This window comes from Camelus ferus, chromosome 30 (assembly GCF_009834535.1).
Source record: "Camelus ferus isolate YT-003-E chromosome 30, BCGSAC_Cfer_1.0, whole genome shotgun sequence".
Taxonomy (NCBI): Eukaryota; Metazoa; Chordata; class Mammalia; order Artiodactyla; family Camelidae; genus Camelus; species Camelus ferus.
The window spans coordinates 8,784,827-8,806,138 of record NC_045725.1 but is presented as its reverse complement, the minus strand read 5'-3'; the positions used below and the strand labels follow the sequence as shown (position 1 = coordinate 8,806,138).

At 32.4% G+C, this 21,312-nt stretch overlaps 1 protein-coding gene across 1 annotated transcript in view; it reads right to left on the bottom strand.

Moving 5' to 3' along the window:
* Window positions 1–21,312, bottom strand: part of CDH19 (cadherin 19) — a 71,199-nt gene that overhangs the window by 29,272 nt on the left and 20,615 nt on the right. Inside the window, 6 exon segments of the mRNA XM_032470348.1 lie at window positions 2,085–2,206; window positions 6,708–6,961; window positions 7,709–7,890; window positions 10,707–10,871; window positions 13,655–13,774; window positions 18,927–19,221. Of these exon segments, the coding sequence (XP_032326239.1) occupies window positions 2,085–2,206; window positions 6,708–6,961; window positions 7,709–7,890; window positions 10,707–10,871; window positions 13,655–13,774; window positions 18,927–19,221 (1,138 nt within the window).

Genomic DNA, 21,312 nt, shown 5'->3' with positions numbered 1-21,312 from the left:
TAATAGCTGAAAGCTATTTTATGGAGAAACACATTTTTCAAAGATGTCCAGTCTTCCTTTGAACTGATTTGAATTCTTTTTTCAACAGATTTGTAAATTGTGATATTATAAATAATTTGTTCCCTGAAATATCCAGTGGATAAAAGCTCCTTGATTTTAGAATAAACATCTTTGTGTTTTCTGACACCAAAAGCCTTGGCATTTCTTCTGCAGCAGCAGACTTTTACTCCCTTGCAACATTTGCTCCCCATCATTTATTGTTTAGTTAAACAGAAAATTCAAAACCCAGACCCTGTCCTCCTGCAGTTTCCACTCAATGTGTGACAAAAAATTTGCAAGAGGTGTTTTCTACTCCATTATCTCACCAGTCAATGCTCAATTCACTGAGTAGAAAGATACATGTTTAAACACTTAAAGAACAAGCCAAGAAAGTAAACAAGGGTGTTAAAAGTCTATGTAAAATCATTTATGAAAGGATGCATTCTGAAACATTGCAAATTCACAAATTGAATCCTTAACTGTACTATATTAAATCCATCCACTAAATAATGGGGATGATTTTGATCATCTTTTCTACTGTGTTCTAACTATTCTTTGAGCTTAAATGTATATGACTCATTTAATAACTGATTAATTAATAATTATGAAGACACAATCTAAGGCGTAAATTGAGATGCTTGTATCTATTTTTTACAACCTGAAAATGGAATCACCTACCTATCTCTGAAAAAAAAACAACTGGTCATTACTGATTCTGGGAGATGTGACTATCAGCAGAACTGACACTATGAGTTTAATTTGAACATATTTCACTGTTTTTGTGATGTTCAGACAACCAATGAATGTTTGTTGTTTGAATCCTTCATAGTCTTTCTCATAATTTCATTGATATGACTATTTTTAAATGCCCAAGTTTCAAAAGGCTGCCTTGGAGTGTCATCTTGTCCCCAATAGGCAACACTATTGCTAACATTTTATCCTAGAAGTAGAACAAGACATAGTCACTCTGCCTCTGACTTCTAGGAGAGTCCTCTCATGAAGTAATACAGTCAGTCCAATCTGATTATAGTTAAATAACATTACTGGTCAATTTTAAATTATTCCAAATTTAAAATGTAAAATTTTAATTCCAACACAATAGTTTTACTACTATTTTAAAAGTAAAACAATGTACAATATTAATTAAACATTTCTCTATATTAAAAACTTTGCTCCAAGGGAAAGAGCACCATGAAATAATTATTATACGTTCTTTGTAGCCATAACTATGTTTTAAGGGTGGATTTTTTTTTTTTGGACAGTACACAAGACTTTCTCTTTTATTAAACTTTTAACTTAAAAAGGAACCTACAGAGAATATGCATAAAAATTGCCCAGTTTGAAAAAAAACTTGAAACATTTAAATTCAGTTTTTAAAAATTGACTTAAGACTGCGTCCATGAGAAATAGAACATATAACTATATAATAAAAAGGTTTTAGAATTTCAAGTGATTGTTTTATTTTGTGTGTTTTTTCTGAATTTTCCATGATTTATTTCTTGAATTAAACATTATTTATTGCCATAATAAAAATAAAGTTATTTAGTGGTAAGTATATAAATAAGCTGTAATAGGAATGATCAGACATTGTTAACTTAAAATAGTAAATTAAATGCACGTTTAAACTGACATATTAAAATATCTGTTGGCAGCCTTAAGTGAGTAGGTCATGGGACCCAGGTCAAAGTTCACAATAACTTGCACATGGTAGGAAGTAAATGTCCGTATGCGCTAGTAGCATGAGTCAGCATTATGAACAATACGCGTGTGCCACTAGCATTATAAAAGGGCAGTGCGTACACCTGGGGTGCGCCACCCGCTTGTACTGCAATGAAGTGCTGTTTTGTTCCATGTTGGCTCCACACACCTTCTTCCAGTTGGGCAGCTCACCTCCTCGAATGCCTCTCTAGCCTCCCGCGGCTGACAGTATCATTTGATTCTAATTTCAGCAACACCTGAAGCTAGCTTTTGCTCTATGTTTAGAGATGACTGAATGGTTTAAAAAATATGGTGACCCAATATATGGCTCCCAAATGAGCACTTACCTTTCTCTACAGCTGTAACAGTTAGGTTATACCAGGCACTAATCTCTCGATCAAGATTGTTCGTTGTGGTGATTGTGCCATTGTTATCAATACTGAACACTTTGCTTCTGGTAATAGAATACCTGCACCAAAAGAAAAATACCTTAATTTTATTATTTTCTCTGTATAACACTTTTTAAGCAATAAGACCTTATTAAATACGTACTCTACATAGCTAATGTGATGCTGAATACATTTCAAAAAGGTAAATCCACACATCTAAGATTCGACTCAGTGGAGATAGAAATACAAAACAAAAACCTAAAACAACCCTGGATTTAAACTGGCGTGTGCTAAATCTAGATACATGTCATTCATTCTCATTCCCAAGAAAGAATTTTAATAAGTGAATGATTTGGTTAAGAAAAAATGGCAAAATGTCATTTGCTAAATGAAGACAAATACACATAAATGGGAGTAAAAATTAAAGCTTGTGAATCACTTTTTCTTTTTCCTTTGAAGCAACGTAAAACAAATTCCCGGTCGAGGCTGCTGAGTCTCCTTCCTGTACCACGTAGTTACTCGCTAAATCTGTATGTCATATTATAATTATTTGATTGCTAACGTATGAGAAATGTTTGTTTTTGTTTGTTTAAAGGAAACAACTTGATAATATTTAATAAAAATAAAATGTATATTTATTACATGTATGTATATATATCCATATGCATATATTTATCTCCTAAAAGTTAAGGATAATAATTCTAATGTGCTATAAGATCACATATGGAACGAAGCCAGATAAAATTCTCTCATGCAAAAGCCTGGAAAATAATCTCAAACTCCACAATGAAAGAAGCCTTTGAAGTACTCAGCATGCCTTATCCACTTGCAAATGATTAATAATAAAAGTTAAAGAAGAGTAATAGCTAGGGTTCAGTGATGGCTTCTCATTGCACGTACATTCCAGAAGACTTTGATGAGACATCAGTGAGGTTTGCCATAATTATGTAGCAAAAGATGAGAATATTTTAATCTTGAATTGACAGGTCTCTAAAAATATCACACTAATTTGTAGGTTGGTGTTCAGGGGAAAATTAAAATAGAAACTACAGAGAATTAAGCTTTAAAGGAATTCAGTCTTAGCTCTACTCATTTTTAAACCTTTATAAGAAATTTACTTACATATCCACTAGTGGTCACATTTCCTACTTAGATTTGTTGACAAAATGAAACAGTAGTTTAAGTTAATATTTTGTAGTAAGCATACAGAATATCCTGTTTCTATGATACACAATTCCAAATAAAACCAACCAAAAAGTTTGAGATTATTTCCAAATAAATTTTTTTAAAAAATATGACCTTGAACCATCAGTAACATTTAAATAATAGTCAATACACACCATTTAGGAAAGGCAAGAAATGTGCAATATGTATTAGAAAGAGCTGGAACTAAAAAGCCTACAATGTAAAGTTTTGATGTTTAGATTAATCTTTGGTTCATTTTGCAATTCCTTTTTTAGGGACTCATTCCTCTAAAAATACTGAATGAATAGAATGTGGCTGTGCAGTTTTCTCAATGCCAACAGCTCTTACTAGAATGACATAAACAAATGATCCTTCCATGCATATAAAGATATCTTTATATCATGTTATTAATTTTCACACACCTTTACAAAAGTACTATTCTCACTTCCCAGAAGAACTGAGGCACGTAAAAACGAAGCCTATACACGATGGCTACATCTTCCCATCTTTCAGGATTTTAAAGCACTTTTTTATGCACAGGGAAAAGATGTTTAAAGGCAGCCTCTCCCACAGGTGACAGACATCCTTGTCATTCTTGAGCTAATCACAAAACTGCTTCTTGCTCATGAGCTGGGTTGTTTCTCACAAACCTGATGACTTAGATTATTTGTCTTTTTATGTGAATGTTGGTAGTTTCTCTCTTTCAGGGAATTCCAAGGAATTGGTCTGAATTCATAGGCACAAAGTTGTTCGTAGTATTTCCTTATAATATTGTTTAATGGCTATGGATTCAATAGTTACGTGCCCTCTTTCATTTCTGATAGTGGTCATTTCTGTCTAGTCTCCGTCTTATTTTTCCCCTTGGTCATCTGGTTAGATTGATCACTTTCACTAGTATTTTGTATTTTCACTAGTATTTCTTTGTATTTTTTTTTTAATTTCAGTGCTTCTGCTCTAATGTTTTATATATATATATATATATATATATATATATATATATATATATATTGCTTTCTTGTTTGGATTTAACTTGCTTTTCTTTTTCTAACAGAAAAGACTATACAGACTTTCTCCCCTATTTACAAAACATTACAAAATTTGACTATAAGTTTAGTTAAAAAGGAAACTGTAATGATGTCTAAAGAATAAATCATCCACAGTAGTGGCAAAAGATTATATTCCTTGTATCTGTAATTTAAACAATATGGTAATACAGAGAATGGGGATAAAATGGAAATTTTAAGGAAACCTTCTTATGAAGTTGTAATTTTATGATGGGATTTTTATTACAGACAATTTCTAGGCTCTAATGCCTAACACACTAGGCTCCTTAAAACAACTGTATCGTCTCATTTCCAGGTCTAAATGTTGCATTCTTCCTTCATACCACCCCTGATTTTCATAAGCATTTATCATATAGCTTATTATAACAGTTTATGCCAAGGCATATCTTACACTTTTTCAAGCTTTTCTGCCCTTGACAATGACAAGAGTACTTTGTTAAACCGGTTCATTTATCTCAACTAAGACTAGCTGAAAATGAGCCTGGAAATCTCCATGCTTCAAAGAAACAGGTGATTCTCACTCAAGAGGAAAAACTGAGAAATATGAGTTACTGGAATTAAGTAGACACTGTTTACTGTGTGTTAATCCCTTTTCCCCAAGCAGTGGAACATCCCTGAGGGGAAAATACACTGCCCTGTCATTTCCTTGGCTTTCTATATATTTTGCCATGGGGTGAGTATTAAGGAGGAGGTACTATCAAATTAAAACTCAGATTGAAATTATTTGATATTTTCTGGATCTTTTGGTTCCAGAAAAGAAAACGGGGGGGGGGGGGGGTGTCGGGGTGGGAGGGACACTCTCCTGAAATGTGTTCTTGTGGCTGTTTTAAATATACATTTAATTTTGTTTTCATGACATATTTTGAACATTTGCTAAATCAAACTACACCACATTGAAACAAAATCTGTGATCCTAACAAATATATGAAAACAATATTATTTAAAAGGTACTTCTAAATGAAAGAATGTCCATAAAAAACATTGAAAGATATTACTTTGGCAGGCTGTCACAAACTATTTTTAAGAGTAATTAATTTCAGTATAGAGATGAAAATTATTAATTAAAATATTTTTGGTAGAAAATAAAATAAGTAACCACCAGTAGTGATACTCTAAAATGCAACCTCTGTTAATATTTGGGTGTGGCTCACTTATTTTTCTCATATATTTTACATAATATTTTACTTGTAGTAAACATACAACTATAATAACTTTGTATAATTTAAAAAATCATGCATGTCTTTAGCTACGTTCATAAGCATCATTGTATGCATTCATCATTCATTGCCTTATTTACACCGCTAAGATTAGATATTTAAATTGTTTCCACCATTTATTATTATGAAGGATAATATAATGAACACTTTTAAACATAAAAGAATTTTTTAAACTATGTATTCTTTAGTATTCTTTAAAAAACAAATAAGTTAATAGATATACTATTTATAAAATCTCAATTAATTTACGGTTATAATTGTATATAAACACACATATATATATATACTACACTTGTAATTGTATTCATTACTGAATTTGCTACTAATAAATAGGAACCATATCTACATATTAGAAGGCAGCATTTTGATAATTAGAAACTACATTGGAAAAGTGAGAGCATCAGTCTGTGTCAAAAATTTAAAGAAGCTCCTTCTTTGTATTGGTAGCCCTTCCAAAGAGCAAAGCAATACCTGCATCTTAATAAGTACATGGAAGTTCGTGTAATTCTCTGGACTGTGAGGTATGGAAATTGGATGAGTAAGGGAAGGTGGTAGAAGGAAACATGTAACAGGTTTTGTTTTTATGTCTATGCAGATCTACAATGTGAGTATTAAAAAATGCATAGTACCTGAATATGAGACTATTTTAATAGATGGTAAATATTGTTTAACTGTAACACAAAAATTTATTTCTAACCTGTTGGACTTATTTCATTTTTAAATCCTTTAGTGGTATCCTGTAAAACCTTAGTTAATTTTTTAAAGTCATTTTAATTAAATAGTGTTTAGATGAACCACACTGTGATCAGTGTGGTTTCCGCTCTGACTTGGCATAATCAAGGGTTTCATTTCCCGCCCCTCTCTGCCCCAGTTACCAGAGTTGATTGCATCAGCTGTTGCGATTTGGTGACTGCCCTATTCTTGTACATGTCTGCAAGTACTTATTTCACTGCATCTTAATAGTAAGACTTTGTTTTATCTTGTTTAAACTGTTGCAATTTTTTTAAGTACCATAGAGAGAAATATAGATATAGATATATTCTTGTTATATTTATATGAAATCTTATTTCAAGCTAATCTGTGTTCCCTCATTCATTAATGCAATGCAGACATACCCGATGGGAGATTGCCTCTGATCTGGATCTGTGGCAGAGACGGTGCCCACAGATGATCCGAGTGGGCTTCCTTCAAGGATTTCAAATATGTAATATGAGAATAGGAAAACAGGGGGTTCATCATCATCTTCCACCTGGACCTTGATCAAAGTGGTGTAAGGCTCAGTGTGGTATTCCCTGAGGTGCTCAGCAACATGGCGGTTTTTAACTTTTGCTCTAACACGATAGTAGTTCTGGTGCTCAAAATCCACTTTCTACAAAGAAATACAATGTATGCAGAAGAAATGGTGTCAGTAACCTGAGGCATTACTCAGGAAAAAAAAAATTACCCATTAAATAAAATCTCAGTTGCATTTCAGTCAGGTTTTACTATTTATGTCCTTGGATCCCTCTGATATTATCATTAAGTAGTAGACAGCAACTCTCTATGTATATTTTGTCATTTACATCTATAATAAAATGTTTTTGGTTAATAATAACTATTTTTTACTTAGGATTAAAATTATTCTTTTCTGAGCACAAATATTTTATGGAGTTCAGAATTAATTTCCTGTTACTTAATATATCTTCAAAAAGTTTGTCCTCTATATTAAAATCTTGAAAAAAAATATTCTACAATATAATTCAAGGATCTCTGTAATAACTTTCTTACCAGTTATATTTGAGATACATAGATATAAATATAAATGAGATTTTTTCCTTCATTTTTCAGAAGTAACCTGCATAAAAGTGATAAAGCACTAATCATTTGTAGATTATTACTTGTAATTTATGCTAAAACATAGACAATAACCACATACGGTAATATTTCAAAGAATGAAATATTTTCAAATTTAAAAAGAAGCACATATATTTTTTCCTTCGCTCCCTAAACTATAAATCACAGGCTCTTATTTTAATTACTTAATAAAGCAAAGACTAACTGGTTACACAAAATAAGTATATGCCTTTCTTATTTGATTTTACATTATTATGCAAAGCAAATAATTTAATGCATCTACCTTTTTTAATATAATTATTCCTTCTTGGGTCTCATTATTAGTAATGACGTCAAATGTTTCTGAATCATCTTCAATGCTGTAATCCATTTCGGCATTCTCTCCTATGTCATTATCATAGGCCATGATTTTTCCTATAGATGTCCCAATGGGTGCAGATTCAGAGACTGTCAAGCGGTATAAACCTTTAAAAACAAAATTCCACTTATTTTGCACAGATAATTAGCATAAGAAACTCCCAATTATAACACCCTCCTTTTATTTATGGAACATAGGAAAATCCATACTCACCTTTCTCACCAATTACTTGTTCTAAATAATTCTCTCTCTCTCCTTTTGCCCCTCCCCCACCATTTATATATACATATGGGGGTGTGTGTGTACTTTACCCCTTTATTTTTGCAATCTGAACATTTCCTTCACATCCTATTGGAGCATATATTGTTTTAATCTTAATATATCTTAGGAAGTTCTTTCACCAGTATATATAATTTCCAAATTTCTATTCATCTGCATACCTTCTCAATATTATGGATTTGTTTTTATATTACCTTTCTATCAGGCTAAAGTAAATGTGATAAAAAGAGTTTTTCAGTTTCACTCAAGCAGTCTCTGATACCTCAAATTACCAATAAAAAATGTTTGAATTAAAATCAGGGAATCTGAAAGCAATTAGTTTGGTTTTGAGAATCTGAGCTTGGATTGCATTAGCACAGTAGAATGAAAAAGAAAGGTGGATTCAAAAACGTTGGTTGGTAGCAGAAAAACCATGTTGGAGTCAGGTGACCCCATTGTTTTGGTCATGAGAAAATAATGGCAGTTATTTATAAATATAAATAACTAAGCCTTTTTTCTTTACTTTTCAGAAGTAATTTGCATGAAACTTATAAAGAACTAGTGATTCATAAATTATTTGTAATTTACTGCTAAAAGGTACAAAATAATCACATATGTTAATATCCCAAAGAATAAATCTTCTTATAATTAAAAAAGGAGCATGTTCAATATAATTTTTCTTTAAAGGGCTTCTTGATTTACTTGGAAGCTTACATCATGTCACTCCATGGACTGCCTTGCGAGATTTTCCTCTTTTTTTTTTTAATGTGGGAGAAATGTTACATTAATGTTGCTAATATTTTGCTATTTTCAGGAAGTAACAGTTTGTGCTGCCATGTTTCTTCCATTGTGGGAAAATTACAAGAACTGTTTATTTGATTGCACAAATTTAAAATAGCCAACAAATTAATCTAGAAAAAATAGTGATACTACCCTAAATTTAAAAGCAGAAGCTTTAAACACTTTGCTAAATCAAGACTTAGTTTGTGCTATTTCCTATACCTCAAAAATTATTTTTTTGAACACAAATCCTTCATGAAGTACTGTCTTGAGGTTAAGGCTGTAACAAGAAAAGGTATGTAGCCTCCGCTAGCTTATATTCTTGAGGATGAAGCAAACGATTAAATATGATGCTGATAAGTACTAAGGTGGTGTTGTGGTGGAAAGGCTTAACATTTTCAATAAGGACGTCAAGAAAGTCCTGACTGAATGTGACATTTTGATAAGAACTGAAGTAAGGGAATGCGTATCTGAGGAGATAGAATTTCAGGAGCAGCCAAAATTCCACAAAGCCAGAGTGTCAGGAGTATCCTATGGACGGAGAGTAGGTCAATGGCCTGGTGTTGGCTTGTCAGTGAGCAAAGGGTAGGAAGCTAGCACATGAGGTCAGAGAGGTAATGGGACAGGACGGGATGAGAGCAAATCATTTAGGACCAGAAGGTTATACTAAGACCTTTGACTTTTCCTCTGAGGTGGTAAAACATTTAAGTGATATGATCTGATGGAATTTTAACAAGATCACTAAAACTGCTGGAAATAGATCAAAGGAGAACAAATGTGGCTGCAGAGAGACTAGAAGAGAGCCTATGGCAACACTGGGGACAAGTGAAGAGGGTGGCATGATCCAAGGTGCTAGAACAGAGTTGGGGAGCAATGTTCAGATCATGGATATTTTTAAAGACAGAGCCAACAAGATGTGCAAAGGATTGAATTCTGGATTTGAAAGAAAAAAACAAGAGGGAAAGAGGACTTCAAAGTCTTCAAATAAGTTTCTATTATCAGGAGACATGTGTTGGGGGGCCTGGGATTTGCTTATAGAACATCAAAAACATCTAGAACAAGGAGGAATTGTGCAGAGCTGATTGTCAATTCAGTCTGAATTAGAATTCGAAATTAGAAATTAGAATTGACCTATAGAGGTAGAAGAATGATTCCCCAAAGATATCCATGTCTTAATACCTCAATACTTACCAATATGCCACTTAAAGAGATGGAAGAGAATTAAGTTTGCAGATAGAATTAAGATTGCTAATCAGCTGACTTTGAGATGTGAAGATTGTTTTGGTTTATCCAGATGAACCCATTCTAATCACATGAATGCAAAAGAGTAGAGGCAAAACTCTAAGTCAGAGAGACAGCAGTATGAGAAGGATCTGACATCCTTTACAGCCTCTGAGATGGGTGGGCTATGTACAAGAACCAGAAAGAGGTCTCCAAGAGCTAATGGTGTCCCCCTGCCGACAGTCATCAAAGAAACAGAGCCCTCAATCCTATAAATACAAAGAACAGAATTCTGCTAACACCCAAATCCAAAGAAATGGAGTCTCCTCTGGAAACTCCAGAAAGGAACACAGCCCTGCAGACACCTTGATCTTACTACCCTGGCGATACCCATACCAAACTTTCTTAAGACACTACATTTGTTTGGAGACACAGAGTTTGTGGTAATTTATTACAGAAGTAATTGAAAAATAACATATGACTCTTACATTTGTGTTTGACTTTTCACACTAATGAAGATAATCACACCTTAGAATAATTAAATTTATTTCATATAATTCTAGTGCTGTTGTAGCACTTTTAGGATGCAAATTCTAATACCTGCACATATTCAACACATTTATATTTACATTATAATGAAAATGCAGGATGCTTTTTTACTTACTGTCTTTAAATATAGGTTTATTGTCATTAACATCAGAAAGTTTAATTAATACACTTGTTGTTCCAGACAGTGCTCCAGGCAAACCAATCATGTCTTTGGCTTGAATAATTACCCAATACTCATCTTGCAGTTCTCTGTCCATTTTAGAAGATATTCTTATAACTCCTTTAAAAATATAATAAACTGTAATTATTATTTCACTATTAACCATGGCATCTTCCTAGTTAACTTCTTAAGAATTCAAGTGAAACCATAAAATCATTCTTTTAACACATTTTGAATCAATACAATGTACTAGATGCTGCCCTGGAGAAAAAAAAATAAAATGATAAATTAATCACCAATTCTTCCTAGAGTGGAGAATAGTCATCATAGTACTATGAATACTAGTAGATCCTTAATAAAATACTATGTTAAGATAAACCACAGGGAGAGAAGGATGTCTTATTTTTACCCCAGAAGTTTTCCTCTAAACTCTAAACTTAGAAGAAGTTAGTTTATTATGGGTACATGAGTAAATTATAATATTTATGTAAAATTTATGCAAAAAATGTGCACCTGGATATTAAAATCTATTTTGAGTCATGGTATATGAAGAAGGGCTGGTTTTTGACTCAGAGTTATTCATAATCCACCAACAGAGGTATCTGAACCTATACTGGACCATGATAAATGTTGTAATAAATGTCCACTTTCTATAAAATTATTTAGTGAAAAATTAATCATTACCAGAAATAAAAAGAACTAGAAAAAATTTAAGATGGTGCATAGGAGAGGGGGATATAATCCTAAAGACTCAGGGAACACGTAACACAAATGTAATAAAGTGAATGGCCAATCTTCACATACGTTTAGGAAAAAGTGTTTAGTAAAAAATATGATGCCTGTTAAAAAAAAAGAAGGCTAAATTAGACCACATTATGATGAGATTTTAATTGTGGACGAAAGTGTTTCATCGCTATTCTCTATTGTATGAATCGGCATGGAAACCACTGAATATAGTAAACAAATGCTGACTAATAGCAGCCTCAGTGTGACTCAAAAGAGAATCGTGCTTCATATTAGCGAAGGAGAATAGTTTTAGAACTTCTGTAAATATATATCCAAAGGTGTAGAGATCAGTATGGAGGCTTCAGTGAACTTTGTCTACTTCATTTTCAACTTTTCTCCTTACCTTCCGAATGAACACAGTCTATCTATATATTTATTCCTCGATCCTTTTATACGCCCCAAAACTTACCGCTTCAGAGTTTTGGCTCTCATTTATTTTGCTGCCCACTCCGCCTCTCCTCCATTAATGCAATTAATTGTTTTAACTAACTTGCTCAATATATTTACAAAGCCAGTGAGGGCTGGGGGAACAGACAGTGCTTAAAATGGTCAAGGAGATCCAGTGTGACCCAGCACGTGCCTATTACACAGACACCCCATGTTCCACTCTCCTCCTCTGTGCTTTCCCACACTGGTGTCTAGTTGTCCTAACAGCTTCAGCACTCTCCCTTCTCAGGAACTTCCCAGACATTCTTCCCATAACCCAGAATGCCTTCCACTCTCTCTTCACCTTGGTCCCAGGCTCAGCTCAGCATTCTGGTTTCACTGTATTCTGCACTGACCACACAATATGAAGTAGTCCTTACTTTCTTTCTCCTTTTGAACCTTGCTTATTTCACATCACGATATTCACAAACTGAATGTCCGTATCTATTAATAGCCAAATGTTTAATATTTATTTGTAAGTTCCAAGTAAAAGGAGCCCCTGTTGGTTTTTATTATTTTTTAATGTTGCAATATTGCACTGCTGTAAACCCTGTGTGTTGTACAATGCCTGTTGCATATTCAACCCTTCTCAACCACGATTGTGTAAGAGAATAAAAATCTAATGTCTTAAGGCATCCATTGCATGTATTAAAATAACTTTGTCTTGTGCATTCAGAATAACAGAAGCTAGGTATTATCCTGGGGAGAATTAAGAATATAGTCAGTCAAATCCTATTTTTCAGAATCTGATTTTCACAAGAAATACTGATTAATAAAGACTGAGACATTTAATATTTGCTAAATGAATGAATAAGAAATGCTTAAAGATCCAACAAATGTTTTAATGTTTTAAAGCTTTTCATGTCATCAAAATGGAAATAATATGTCTCATTAACAAGCACAAAATTTTACAGCAATTGACACTTGCCACATTCTTGGGTCGTTAGTTAGGTACTTACATGTTCTTTTCATCTTTAGAGACTATGAGCTCATTTATATGGGCTTAGTCTTTGTATTGACCAAAACAATCAATATTTGTTAAATAAATCAGTACCATGTAATTTTTATGTATTTTATACATATACATATAAATAAAGAGAATTTTTGTTTTATTTATTTTATAAAGGATTCAACTGATTAGCAGAAAATGAAGCAGGGACATAAAAATCAAATATTGCATTCGTGTGAATCAAAAATACATAAAATACAGAACTATATTTTTAAGTTCCTACTGCCAACCATAAACTCGGACTTAATCTCATTCTGGTTGGGTGTACAGATGGAACTCTCTGTGGTTTTAATCTGCATTTCAAAAATGACTAATAAGGTTGAGTATTTTTAATATGCTTGCAGGCTTTCTGTATATCATCTTTTGTCAACTGTTTGTAAGTGTCTTTCCCCCATATTTTAAAATTAGGTTACCTGCCTTTTTAAATTAATTTGTAAGAATTACCTGCTATATGTTTTATACCCCATACACAAATCATTTATGGTATGGATGTGGAAAATCTAATCTCTCAACCTTAGAAAAATCAGCCAAAAGATTAAAAATAAATGTTTAACATTACAACCCGTTTATTTATTGAAACATCAGATCCACTTTATAACACATTTGTAAGCAGAGAATTTTTGCTCTGATGTTTGTCTACTTAGATCTATGTTGAATTGCATTTTGTTTTGTTCAGAAATACCTGTTGTTGGTTCAATGGAGAAGTATGGTTGGCCTTGTAGTAAACTGTACAGGAGACGAGCATTATTGCCACTTGAGGGGTCATCAGCATCACTTGCAGTCACCTGGATGACTAGTGTTCCTGAAGAGGAAATAAACAGTTAAAAGAAATTAAGACTGTGGTCTTATTGAAAAATGGATTCAGTTCCCTAAGATATTCTTGCTTTAGCAAGCAAGATGATGATGTGCAATGAAAGACTAGTCCTCCTTGTTCTGAATTATAAAACAAATATCTTTCTGTATAGACAAGATAATATAACCTTATACAAAATAGCCCTAACTCCTATATACAACGTATAATTTTAAATATGTATATCCATGACCTAATCAATTGTAACTATTAAAAAATCCATTACAAGATGTAATTAAGTATCTTTCAAAGATGTGTTATTAGTGGAGGAATCAAAAGGAAATTAGAAAAGTTTTCTTCAAAAATCATAGTGACCTGTACTTCAAAAACTTATAGAATGATAATAAAATATTAATAAACATTATTGAAATTATCTTGACTTAGTATCAAGTTGAAGATGCACATAATTATTTGGCCTGTATTTATAAAATGCCTACTTGCTTTAAAGACTTTTTTTTAAGTGCAAAGCAAAATCTACCAGATATCAATGAGGTAAGCCTTCTCATTAAAATTCAGTAACAATCAATAAAACTCATGGAAAATAAATACTTGTACATTTAAAATTAATTCTGAAATTAAAACATTGCTTTAATTGAATTTTTAAATTATTTTTGTTTAAATATGGAATCCAGCATTATGTGTTGGAAATCCACACTTGTTGAAACACTATGTTCCATGTCAATAAGAAGGGCAACACAAATGGCACAAAATCAAACAGGCTGTGATTTTCTGCACAACTAGCATCATGAAGTTTTTCATTACAATCTAGTTTTATAAACTCAGAACTCTAGTAAGAAGCCACTCTACTCTGCAATAATAAAACTGTTAAAACTTTTAATTATTGTGGTCCTCAATTTTATGTAATATTTGCTGAAATGAGTCACATAAAATAATTTTGTGTGGAAAATACAAAAAGTCCAACTCTTAGGAAACTTAGTGGAGAAAAGCAATATAATATTAAATATATATCCAGAATAACTCTCTCATGTGAGTTTGTTAGGGAGCTCCATTTCTGGGAAAATAATTATTATTCTCTCATGAAGAATTTTGACACTTTTCAGTTGAAAGTACCAATCCTATAGAATCAGAATAATTCTACAAGGTTTCAATGTTTCAAACACTGCTTGATAATGAATCATGATGACTAACCAATGATTCACTCTCCGTATTTGTGCGTGCGTGTGTGTGTGTCTGTGAGTGTGAGGGGGTGTGTGTGTGTGTGTGTGTGAGCATGTGCCCTGTGTGTCTCATCAAACACGTACCATGGAAGAAAGAAGTGTAAAGTACATTAAGATGATAAAAATATGCAGGAGAATTTCCAAAAATTCATTGCATATAATCTTGCTTTATACTCGTGATTTGTAAATATTTGCTGTAAAATTCAGAAGGGCTTTACTAATGTTCAATTCGTACATCATTCTAATTACTGATTTTATTTTCTTTAGTTTTTCCATCTTTCTTTTTTTTTCCTGTCTCAGGTTTATTAACATTATAATCCATTAGATACAGATGAATCAACTTTAAACCTTCTTAAATATTTTCTAAATGCTTTATTCTAAAAGAGTCAACAGAAAAAAGTAGGCCTCTATACTTTCCCAATCAGTAATTTAAATACTGTAGAAATCTTCAAAAAATAGTCAAGTAACACAAATAAATAGTAATAAATAAGCATCTTAAAGCTGTATTTCATGAAAGGACTTTATGAAAATAAATTGAAGACAATATGTGACTTTCCCCCTTTATCAGACATACTGTCTTGAAAAACATATTTTATGTAAGTGATACAGTTTGTAAACTTGCACCAAGTGCTTGAGAAAAAAATCACAGTTTCATAGTTTCTGGAATACGCATTTGCTGATACATTTTTTCATTTGCTATGAAAATTATAATGAGATAATGATATATTAATATAAGATAAAATTATAATTATTAATATGAGAAAATATTTTATTAAATATAAATTATGTTTTCTGTGGCAATGTTAGTAAGTGCTAAAACTTACAAAACTGCAAATAATTCTTGAAGATTGAAAGCATTATTGACAGCATCAATAATATGATTTCCCAACACATTTGACTTGTTCTCCCCACAAGAATAAAACCTAATGTAGTAACAGTGTACCTCTGTCAATGATGATTTATATGGATGTTAGTATTAACCAGGAGTATTAGGGAGAACTGAATAGGTCTCATCTAAACGTTACTTGATAAGAGTAACAAAACTTTATTAGATGATGTTGTCTCGTATTTCACACAGAATGTTTTATCATCTAGTGATTATGGGAGGCCCACAAGCATAAAAATGTAACAGAATGGTAAACATTTTGATATGCAGACTAGTTTCTGTATCATGTGAGAAATAGGGAAGTCAGCAACCTGTGGCAAGGACATTTTGTACATAGTTTATATTTATGATAGAATATGAAACACAGTGGTTGACAGAGTAATAGGGATATTCCTCTATTTCCATAATAGATGACATTTCTGATAACAGCTGACCATTATTCTGCTTGTCCCTTTTCCCCAGGGGAAGATATAATAAGGACTCATTGATTTCACCACGATTCCCTTCAAAGCCTGAACCCTGGCACTGCCTCAGGGTGTACTGAATTACACAGGTTGACTGCGAAAATATGTACACACACCTCTAATGGCAAAGCATAAAGTGATCTATGGTAGCCAAATATCGTATAGATCAAACCAGTGCTTTGGGTTCTCTATCAAATCAACAACCACGAGGCTCACGTGATGCCATAATACAAATACTGTATCATGCACCCTGTATTTTCTTCTGTGGGCTCACTTTCTGACTCTGCAAAATGGCTGTTAGCTGTACTTCCTTTTCTCTAACTAAATTTTTCTCCCTTGCCTTCAGTTACTGCCTTTGTCTCATACTTCACTGATAAAATAGAAGCAATCACTTACTAACTAGTTTATTATCAATCAATGCATTGACCTGAATCGGTCCCTCTACTATTGCCCTAGACTTCATGGCTCCTTCCCTTCTTAAGAACAGTTTTCTAGCAGTTATATCACGTTTATTTTACTTCAAAAATACTCTTCTTTTGGGTCATTCTCTATAATATATAACTGTGCTATTAAGTTTCCCATGTCAATAAATGATTAAACAATGATAAACAGCAACAAAAATCCCCTTAACCTTTATCTCCCTCTGCCCAGTGCCTCACATCTCTGTCTCCTCCCCGTCGTACGGCATCTTTCAGGTTGGTTAAATTCACTGGCACTTACTCTTCTCCTTCTATCCATGCAATGGAATAATCTCCAGCATACTGAAGTTGCACAGATTCAACCGAATTGCTCTTACCAAAATTACTAGTGACCTTGAACTTACTGAATCAAAAGTCACTACTCTGTTCTCTGTCGATATTATTCGACCTCACAGCAGCACTCCACACAGCTAGGGAATGTCTTCTTTCACAACATCTCTTCTCATGTCTTTCTTTTCTTACATGACTGGCCAATCCCATTTATTCTAATTTACCAGTCAACTTCTTTCTGCTTAACAGTTCAGTCGCCCTGTAGGTTTTTCTTGTCTCTACCAACATTCTCTGCCAAGGGCATCTCATCCATTGCCATGCCCTACATGCTCACTATGTGGCAATAACCCCAATACTGATATATGCAGGGTGACCTGCTATGGGAATTTTTTCCCCTGGAACATGGCATGACTGGCCTCTTTGTATCATTTCCTTTAAGTATCACCTCCTAAAATGTCCCCACTTCCTCCAGTCAATAAATCATCATTATACTTTACCCACACTTAACACTTTAATAGCATACAATGTCAAATATTACCTGGTTTATTTAAAATATTTATGGTTCGTACATTATAACTATTATAAGTTATAGTTATATATAGTATATAACTAGTGCAAGTTCCATACTAGCAATTACCTCATGTATCTCTTTTACAACTGAATACCCAGTATCAAAAAACGTTCCTGGAACATGTTAGGTCCATAATATATGCTTGTTGAAGAAGGAGAAGGAGGAAGAAAAAAAGGAGGAGGAGCAGAATGATAAGGATGGAAGGGAAAAAAAGATATTTTATTGCCTAGCTATGAAATAGAACAATATTAATGTATCATTTACATCTAAAGATAATTGGTCTTGATACATGTTACACAACTAAATTTGTTCATGCTGTTGTTAAAAACCCATGTTCTAAACACATTTAGAAACAAGTCTTTAAATTGCTACTTGGAATGTTAAAAAATTGAAGAGTCAGGAAAATATATAATGGAATATACATTTTTAGACTTGTAGGCTAATGGATCAAATTGTTTAGGTAAAGCAGTTTTAAAGCATTTTAGCATAATTTAAAAGTGACTTATTGAATCACATTCAAGTTTAGCACACCGTAGGATAAATATTATGAATTAAATTTTACTGTATGTTGTATTATTAAAATTTTGTGACAAAGAATGAGAGTACAAATTTTGTATAACCATACTGAAACTTTCCCCCATTGGAAAGACATTTCTGATTTCCAAGGTAGTCAATTCTTACATCTCATGAAAATTCTCTTTTATGAGTATCATATTCAAAATATTTATTTAAATGACACTGAGTTTGGAAAAGAATTTAAAAATGGATACAGCTGCACATAGGTCTTCAACCACTTTGCTTTACTTTTAGCTTCCATGTTCCATTGTTTGACACATACAGGATTTTTGTCTTATACACTGGTTTCTCCTGCTTTTTACATGTGTGTCTTTCAGGATGACCTAATGTGCTTTTTTGAGATACAAAATTATTTTTTGTTTTGGGAAAATTCTATTGAAGAAACTAATAAGTGAACAAGCTAAAGAATTTTATATGTCACTCAAGTATGTTTAACCTTTTTTCCATTGCTTTGCAGACTGACCTTATAGTTTAAGGACACAGTTTAGTAACATATAATAGCATTGTTTACAACATTTTAATGAATACTCAAATTTTTCAAATACTTTACTTAACACATTTGCAGAAGGAACTACAAATGTAGAACTTAAAATATATTCACTTCCAAAACATGCTTGGAAAATTTAAATCTGTTTTCATTGCTAATAGGTATATCTTTGATGTAAATTAATATGCAATACCTTCTGGAGACATCTCTGGTACAATGGCCTCATAAGGTTCATCTAGGAATTTGGGTTCATTGTCATTGATATCCGAAACTCTGATGACAAACTCAGACTCAGGTTCCACAGCCTTTCCAGTAGTGGTGTCTATTACCTGGGCTCTGAGAGTGTAGAGGGACCGTTCCTCTCTATCAAGCTTCCGCTCAGCATATAAGTCACCTGTTCTTTCATCAATGACAAAAATAGTTCCAGCTCCAGCTCCCAAAAGCTTGTACTGGAAAGAGTTGTTCCCATTGTCTAAATCAGATCTTAGCTGCAAGCACAAAGAGGGATAAATTTAGTTTCCAGACATGTTAAAATAGGCACAAACATTTTAATCATTTTATTTTTAGGTCCGTTCATTATTTCCCAGGTTAATAATTTCATATAATCGCCATATTATATTAAATACGGTAAAATGTTAATTTTAAGATTAAAATCTGTCAACAGGCAGAGGAGTCTTTGAATTTTCAACGCAAAGAGCTATACAAATTTCATTATTCTAAATAAATAATTCCAATCAGAAACTATAACCATTGAAAAACAAAGCCCCTTTTATAAATTATGCACAATCGAATTGGTTCATGTTTACTCATTTACTCTATGATTACATTTTTAGTTACTAAAACCATACTTTTCAGATGTTTATATTAGATTGGGACCTAGAGACAGATAGGAAAATAATGATCTAAATACATGTAAACAGTGATGTTTTATCTCTAGGCTAAAAACATAGAAAACATGGAAATATTAGTAAGAAAATTAGGGAGCACATTGAGAAGATAATACTAATGTCAATCGTCTATAAAATCTATAAATTGTTTTATATTAGGTTTTTCAATTAATCCCCATAACAACACTGTGAAACACACAGTATTGATGTAATAAATACTTTCAATAGAGGGGGATAATGAGACTCATAGATTTAACAGCTTTCACAGAGTCACAAGATTTTAGGGTAAATTTATGATTTAGACCAAAAGGCCTGTCTGATCTCAGATCCTCCCTGCAAACCACTATGTAAAGTGGTCTTCCAGTCCTTGAATTTTAGCCAAATTAGATCTAACTCTTTCTTCCCAACATACTCTATTCAATTCTCAAATGTATCTCTTCTTTTGCCTTCACTACTGCTTTTTAAAAGCAAATTTGTTTATTATTCATAGTGTTAATAGAAATTTGAATTTTATATATCAAAACAAGGGTTATTATGACATAGGTAACACTGATTGTATGATTTTTCACATCTAAATTATTTTTTACATAAAGAAAGGAAGCATGCCATGATCCCCTAATTATGTGAATCCATGGCTTTCCGGATTCACCATTTATGAATATGTTCTTTTTCAGAGTGAGAGCTTCTCTGAAAATTTGCAAGGTTAACCATGAAATACAATCTTAATTTCACAACTTTTCTGATAGTACAGGGTACAGTGTATTATTCTCGACTACTTAATAAAATTCATTTAAGTGATTGTGGAGAATATCTGAAGATATCTAAAATAACTAATCTTAATAATTTTAATAATATGCTGAATATCGGTGCTATTCAATGAGAGAAACAAATTGGGAATAATAAAAAGATAATAAAAGAGTTAAAGCTTTGTAAATTTGATAGTCCTTCATTACTCATAAGATAAAAATGAAGTCTCCATGTCCTAACGATAAGAAATTAAGGAAAATAAATGTATTCTCCAATAAATATATCAAATGAAAACAGTGTATGGCCCCTGGTTTCTAAATATCATTTGAATGTAGTTTGAAAATCTGATTCAACATTAGAATGAAGGTAAGTCGATTTAGGCGTTCATAAATGTATTCCAACTATATTCAATTTAATTTTAATAGATTAGTGAGCTTGATCTTTTTAAAGACCCAGATTTAAGGAAAAAAATTAAATTATTTGAACATTTGCCTCTTAATGTCACAAAATGTGTAAGTTAAACACATGTCAATTTCATGGATTCTAGTATTATAAAATATTCTATATTTATTCAAAAATATTTTTCCAATTAGGTAAGTTACTATCAATTTGGCAAATCAATACGACTTTAAATTTTTTCTTAACTGTGCTTTCCAAATTTAATCTTTTAACAAATAGATAAAAAAGAAAGTTATCTTGGACACATCAGCTATATTTTATTTTCACGAGTTATGTCATTACAAGCATGTAAGTATTAATTATTAATCTCATTTAAACCAGTTATCTGTATGTTGTTTAAGCCTAATGAGGTTGTTTAGAGGAAAAAATATGTTACAGTATTTTCATAGAAAGAAAACGAAGCAAAACCAATCACAATGTGAAAAAAGAAAGTGGGAGATTTGTGTAGGGAGCAGAAGAACAAAAACTAGAAAATGTGAGCTAGCC